Here is a 7,347-nt window from a genome sequence, read left to right as displayed (position 1 = left end):
TACCAACCTGATTTAATATCGCAGATGTTTACTATATTTTCTTAGTTTTTAACCAATGTTCACATTATAGTGTGATTGTCTTTTAATAGTTATGTGAACTTCATTTCCGTATTCATATATTCTGCACTGATATGAAAATGAAGACTATAGCGGAGTACAGGATTCTAAACCATGCAACTGATGAAAATATGCTACACATTTTGATGAAAAAAACATGAAGAAAAAAATGGACATAGAAGAACAAAAAAACAAAACTTTAAATATAATTTCTGTATTAAAAGTAATGGTTATTTAAATATTTCAATATATAATATTTTGGGGGAAATCCAGCTCCCCAATAAGGGGCACTCAGGATAGGAACAAAAATAAAAATTTTCCTAATGAAGGATTTCTCCTCCACCGGCCAAGGACAGAAAAGGTGAATTGTAGCGTCAGAACAGATACTACTACACTGTGATCTTGTCCTGAAAGCCAAGAATTGTTTGTGTTTTATGTTTCTTTAATTGTTTGTTCTCTAAATTCATAATTCAGTTTTATCAGTATTGGATTATATATTGCTTTAAAATTACGTAATTTTACATAGATAATATTTATATTTTATATTGAATAAAGTTCACTTTCATTATTAATCGCATTGGATTCATTTCTTTTATTTTTTAAACAAGTTTTAATGCTCTTTTTAAAAATGTCGTCAGTAACAGCTCTTTTTAAAAATGTCGACAGTAACAGTTCAACAACTCGTACTTACATTGCCTGCAGGCATTTTTCAATTAACGGTGGCCGTGATATGTAGCATGGTGATGATGATCATGATAAAAATGGAGATAATCGTGATAGTGGTTGCAATGAATTAAATGATGAGAGTTCGGCCGATAGTAGTGTAGCACTGTAGCAGAAACAAATGGGTTTTTTTCTTCCTCGAATCAATGCCTCTCCCCTGTACTATTCGGCCACATCTTGAACAGTCAGGGGTACGGCGCTTTGATACTTCCTATCCCCAAAAGAAATCGGCCAGCATCCGGTTTGAAGAAGAACAACTCATTCTTACGCCGAGAGACTCCAAACGGAACGTTGGATTCCTTGATGATCATCAGTCCATCATCACGATACAAGCCTATATCCATGACATTGATGTCTTTGGTTAAGTTGTATAGTATGAATAGACCTACTAAGTCTGTCATTTCAGCAGAATCCAAAGACCCCATGGAAATGTCAAACAGGTCATTTTGATCTTTTTTCAACCACTGATCATTTCCACTAATCAATGTAGTATTTCTACATGTCCGTATAATTTCAATTTCAGTGTCTTTTATATCAGACAGGAGTTTAGCAAACTTCATCACCTCTTCGAATAGTTCCTTAGATATGGAGGGATAGTAATTCACAATATCGAATTGTAAGAAAGTACTATTCTTTTTATTATGTATATTGGAAAACCATTTAATACAATACAGCGGATACCATTTAATAAAATACAGCGGATACCATTAAATGGTTTTCCAATATACATAATATACAAGCATTCTGAATGGCGAGCCTTCATTTTTCGTAAAACGCGATACAGCATAGAAAAGCTAGTGACCCCCCCCAACAAGAAACACAGAACATCCTCGTCAAACAAAAAATTAAGGAGCCGAGAGGTGAGAAAAGACACGCGGCACATAAAAAAAAAGAAAAAGCTGAAAACATTTGAACGCATTTCGTAAGATATATTCCTCAGTTTCACGGTGAAAAATAAAACATTTCAACCGGATACAAACAAAACGAAGAAAAAAACACATTTTCTTTCACAACAGCTACGCACATAAAAAAGGGACTAAACATTTTTTTTTGCAAAGCAAGACGCAAGCAGGCACGCACACGTACATACACCATACAAGAGACAACCGATACAGAACAACCTTTCCGAAAAGAAAAAATAAATGAAATAGAAATAAAAAAAATATGTAACATTGCTTTTCGTCTCTCGGCCAAAAAGAAAACAAACAAAAAAAACGTAAGTACCTTTCTATAAAGATTTACTTCAGGTTTTACACATATACACACATTAAAAAAAAATCTCTCTCTCTCTCCCTCTCTCTCTCTCTATATATATATATATATATATACACTTACAAAAAAAACAACAAAAAAACAAAAAAAAAAACACACACACATATGTTAACTCTTTTACCACTGCCTTGCATTTCAAGAGTATATTTTTCTATTTTTTTTTTTGTGGAATCTTTTCTTTTTTCGTCTCTTATCTGTATTTTATCTAGTCTTAAATATTTCCCCTTTTTCCCCCACGTGGTCCTGTCTACATTTCGGATAGTTAGTTTTTTTTTTGTCTGTTTTGTCGTTTCCCCTATATAAAAAAATGGCTATAAATTTACCTGCCTACGCCGGCGACGTTCGAGTTTGGTTTGCTCAACTCGAATCCTATTTTTCAGCAAAAACCGTCACGGAGCAACGACAACTCCACATACTGTTCAGTGCATTCATTGCGTCGTTAACACCAGTTGTAAAAGATTTAATAACTGATACCCCTCCGCATGCAACATACAATAGTATCAAGCGGGAGGTTCTGCTCCGGACGTCGGTGTCGGCAGAAAAACGTTTCCAGACGTTAGTACACGACGAGCTTTTGGGGGACCGTATGCCAACCGAGTTGCTCCGGAGAATGAGAGAGCTGGCTGAAAACGTCCCCGCTGACAGGGCCTTTATAAAACAGCTTTTCTTCTCGAGGCTGCCTCCACAAGTTAAGGCTATACTGGCACCCATGCTGGAGAAGCATCCCATTGATGAGATAGCGGCATCGGCAGATAAAGTGATAGACTTCACTAAGGGGCCTACTACCGCCTTCATCCCTCACCCACAGGCAGCAGCCTCTATATATTCCACGACTACTAGGGATGCAAGTCGAGACGCCACATCTGTGGCTATTCTCGACGCTATCGAATGCCTCGCCAGAGAGGTGAGTAAGCTGAACATGGGCAGGCCACATTCGCCCCGACGCCACTACAAGAGCCGTTCGCCATCCTGACATCACCGCCGTCACTCTAGCAAGCCAGGACTATACCTTTATCATAGTCGTTTTGGCAAGGATGCACGGCGCTGTAAAATGCTCATGTTCGTATTTGAACCAGGGAAACGATTGTCGGGAGAACTGAGCACGGCACATTCCCCACAGACCACCCTCAACCGTGCCTATTTTATCACTGACTCCTTATCCCAAGCATGTTGCTTGGTCAATACAAGAGCAGCTTGCAGCATTTGGCCTTTGAAACTTCTCCAGTGTCGTCCATCACACTGCAAGCGGTAAATCATTCTCCTATTCCCACGTACGGTCAAATTTCTCGTTCTCTGGACTTGGAATTACGAAGAGACTTTACGTGGGTTTTCACTATAGCAGATTTACCCTACCCCATACTAGGCGCGGACTTCCTGCACCACTTCAACCTGATAATGGATATGCGCAGACGCCGGCTGATAGACGCAAATACAGAACTTTCTGTCCCTGGTGTAAAAACAAACACCCCCTCCATCAGCCCAGTATTCTTCATTGCCGCTCCAGATAACTCGTATAAGACCGCCTTAGACTCCTACCCGGAGTTAACGAACTTAAATTTCGTGGTGAGCAAACCCACGCACACCACAAAACACCACATTGAGACCACAGGTGCTCCTGTTTTCTCACGCCCTCGCCGCCTCCCTGCTGATAAACTTAAGGCAGCGAAGGCAGAATTTAACCATATACTGCAGCTAGGAATAATACGCCCCTCGTCCAGTCCATGGGCTTCCTCTTTGCATATGGTCCCGAAACGAGATGGAGATTGGCCTCCGACTGGTGACTACCGACGACTCAATGCCATGACGATAACTGATCGTTACCCAATCCCACATATACAAGATTTTGCTTCCTCTCTGCATGGTTGTAAGATCTTCTCCAAACTAGACCTAGTCAGATTCCAGTGAATCCAGCCGACATACCTAAGACTGCGGTAACGACTCCATTCAGAGCGTTTGAATTCTTAACTATGCCCTTTGGTTTACGAAACGCGGTTAGCACATTTCAGCGCTTCATGGACGAAGTAGTGCACGACTTGGACTTCGTCTATAACTATATAGACGACATCCTCGTGGCACGTGCCTCACCTGAGGAACATATCACTCACCTCCGCCTACTATTCGAACGGTTTCAGCAATATCAGGTGAGGATTAACCCTGGTAAATGCGTTTTCGGTGCTTCGTCACTAGTTTTCCTGGGCCACATTATCAGCCTAGACGGTATATCTCCGTTACCGGAAAAAGGTTTTCACTGGTCGTTGACGCATCAGGCACAGCTGTAGGTGCAGTATTGCAACAGCAGCACCAACAACAGTTACAACTTCTCGCATACTTTTTGAGACGGCTGAACCCAGCAGAACAACGTTACAGCACGTTTGGCCGTGAACTCCTGACAATATACCTCGCACTGAAACATTTTCAACATTCACTTGAGGGCCGTCAGTTTGTGATCTACACTGATCACCGTCCGCTTACATACGCACTTCGTTCTAAGCCGAACAAATATTCTCCCCGTGAAACACGCCACTTGGATTTTGTTTACAAGTGATATCCGACATATCTCAGGTAAGCAGAATGCTGTGGCAGATGCTTTGTCCCGCCTTCCCATTAATTCTCTGTCCTCAACATCGGATATTGACTTAGAGCAGATGGCCTTAGACCAGCCAAGCCTGGACACGTTGGATCCATCGTCACCTGAATTTGCAACTTGGAAATTCGCATACCTGCTCGTGCCTACCTCGGACACGCAGATCATTTGTGACACCTCAACGGATTCATCTCGACCATTCGTTCCATTGACTCATCGTAGAGTTGTTTTTGACACCCTACACAATTTGGCACACCCTGGATGCAGAGCCACAGTGAAGCTTATTACAGCTAGATTTTTCTGGCCAAATATGAGGCGTGATATCACTGTCTGGACACGTTCCTGTGTATCCTGCCAAAAGTCAAAGGTGCACAAGCATATCCATGCACCCCTTGGAACATTCACCACCCCAGACGCTCGGTTTAGCCATGTGCACATCGACCTGGTTGGACCTTGGCCGGTCAGTCAGGGATTTACTTATCTCCTGACCTGTATTGACCGTTTCACACGGTAGCCTGAGGCCATTCCCCTCACAGACATTTCGGCTGAGTCCGTAGTGCGAGCCCTTATGTCAGGCTGGATATCGCGTTACGGAGTTCCCACTACCATCACCACTGATCGTGTCATACAGTTTGAATCCCACCTCTTCCAGGAACTCTCCAGGATGCTAGGGATCCAACGTATTCGCACTACAAGCTATCACCCTGCTTCTAACGGGATGATTGAACGCTTCCATCGCCAATTGAAAGCAGCATTACGTGCTTACCCTGACCAACAGCGATGGAGCGAATATGTACCGGTTGTCCTTCTTGGCTGTCGTGCTGCTTTCAAAGAGGACCTGGGATACTCTTCAGCCGAACTTGTATATGGAGTACCTCTATCATTGCCAGGGCAAATGTTGAGCCCGATAGAGTTAACAACAAACCACACAGCTCTGTATGTAAACAGACTGCGAGCTTATTTTAGTAAGCTCCCACCGATGCACACTAGGGAACAGACCATTAGATCTTCAGTCCCGAAGGACATTTCGTCTTGGACTCACGTTTTTCTTAGAAAGGACGCCGTGAAAGCCCCCCTAACTTCACCTTATACTGGCCTTGATCGCGTGCTTTCACGTACCGATAACCTCTTTACTTTAGATATCAGTGATAAAAGAGAAACTGTTTCTATTTATAGAGTAAAAAAAGCCTTTCTTGACACAAAAACACACGAGCCACGCATTCCCCCTACTTTCACACAGCATCAAAACATGCATACACCTGAAGTAAATGCTCCAAATGAAGACAATCATGCCACCACTACACGTAGTGGTTCACGGGTACATTGGCCGAAGAGACTGTGTAAAACTTTGTATTTCTGTTAAGAAAATATTTTTTCCTCGTTTTCCCTTATTTAAAAAAAAAAAATTCTATTACAACAAGTTGCAAATATTCCCCAACTTTTCACACAAAAGTAAGAACATTTTTTTCTTGCTCTTAAAAATAAATAAAGAAAAGAAATATTAAGAAAATTTTTTCGTTATGTGTTATGCTACTTTTTTCTCTGTCGGCTTTCAGCCTAAGCAGGGGTTTATGTAGCAGAAACAAATGGGACTTTTTTCTTCCTCGAATCAATGCCTCTCCCCTGTGCTATTCAGCCACATATTGACCAGTCAGGGGTACGGCGCTTTGATACTTCCTATCCCCAAAGGAAATCGGCCAGCATCCGGTTTGAAGAAGAACAACTCTTTCTTACGCAGAGAGACTCCAAACGGAACGGACCTCCTTTTCTTCTCTCTCTCTCCACCTCGGTGTTATCTCTACGCTATCGACGATTCCACTGGAATAACTACCGCGATAATACCAGGTGCCGGAGTCCAGCTTGCTACAAGAAAAATACCACATTCTCCTAAATAAACCCTTTCTGTGTTACATTTTATGAAGTTGTTGCGTTTGTCATTTCAGAAGCTTGTATCGAATTATTTATTTTATTAGGGTGTGTCCTAAAAGCATTACAAACCCTAAAGTAGATTTGAGTTTGATGACAGAGATAATGACTATGCTACACGTGTGCTCGATGACAAATGTTGACAAATGTTATAAAGATAAAGTTAATAGCGAAAATAACGATAATTGCCAGAACGAATTAAGTGACGGTGACAACGTTAAAGGGGACAACGAGGTAATTTCGCTATTAAAGGAGACGATGTACGAGAACCATGTTAGTAAAGTAACGTCAAAACAGGGCACTAAATATTGCGTATGCAAAAAGAGTTTGAAACGACCACGTACGTGCTTACCGAGCATAGTAAGAGTTAAGTTAGACGCTTGCCTATTCCAGCTGCAAACAACTTTGTAGAAGTTTCCAACCCTAGTAAACACGAGTATCCATAATTACCATTTTGACCAAATAGAGATTGGGGGTGTGGAACAGTTTTATATTATTTGAAGTTGCACTGGCTAAAAAAATAGCTGATATAGAGGCAATACATATAAACAACCTTAATGTTCGCGAATTAATCGTGAAATGGCGTTACGTATAACATCATTTCATTCTGTCTGTCGAGGAGGTGTTATGTAGTCACGTGATTGGATTACATAATATTTTCTTTTATATTTCAATTTTAAAATCAATTTTTACGCTGAGCGAAAATTCGGCAATATTTTGTTTTATTTTTTATTTAAAATTGTTTTCAGCAAAGATTTGTGTACGAAAAGAGAGGAAGAGAATGA

General features: G+C 41.1%; 1 protein-coding gene across 1 annotated transcript; it reads left to right on the top strand.

The window, feature by feature from the left end:
• The first annotated feature begins 2,359 nt into the window (after positions 1 to 2,359).
• LOC145280101 (uncharacterized) lies at positions 2,360 to 3,025 on the top strand. Its single transcript, XM_080131836.1, has one exon. It carries the CDS (start codon positions 2,360 to 2,362, stop codon positions 3,023 to 3,025), a length of 666 nt encoding a protein of 221 aa, XP_079987962.1.
• Positions 3,026 to 7,347: the final 4,322 nt, after the last annotated feature.

This window comes from Euprymna scolopes, chromosome 1 (assembly GCF_053919585.1).
Source record: "Euprymna scolopes isolate OS-2025 chromosome 1, ASM5391958v1, whole genome shotgun sequence".
Lineage (NCBI taxonomy): Eukaryota > Metazoa > Mollusca > Cephalopoda > Sepiida > Sepiolidae > Euprymna > Euprymna scolopes.
This window is presented reverse-complemented; position numbering and strand designations above follow the sequence as displayed.

What these genes read in the sequence shown, in the direction of transcription:
- LOC145280101 (XM_080131836.1), top strand. Translation starts at nt 2,360, where the DNA reads ATGGCTATAAATTTACCTGCCTACGCCGGCGACGTTCGAGTTTGGTTT.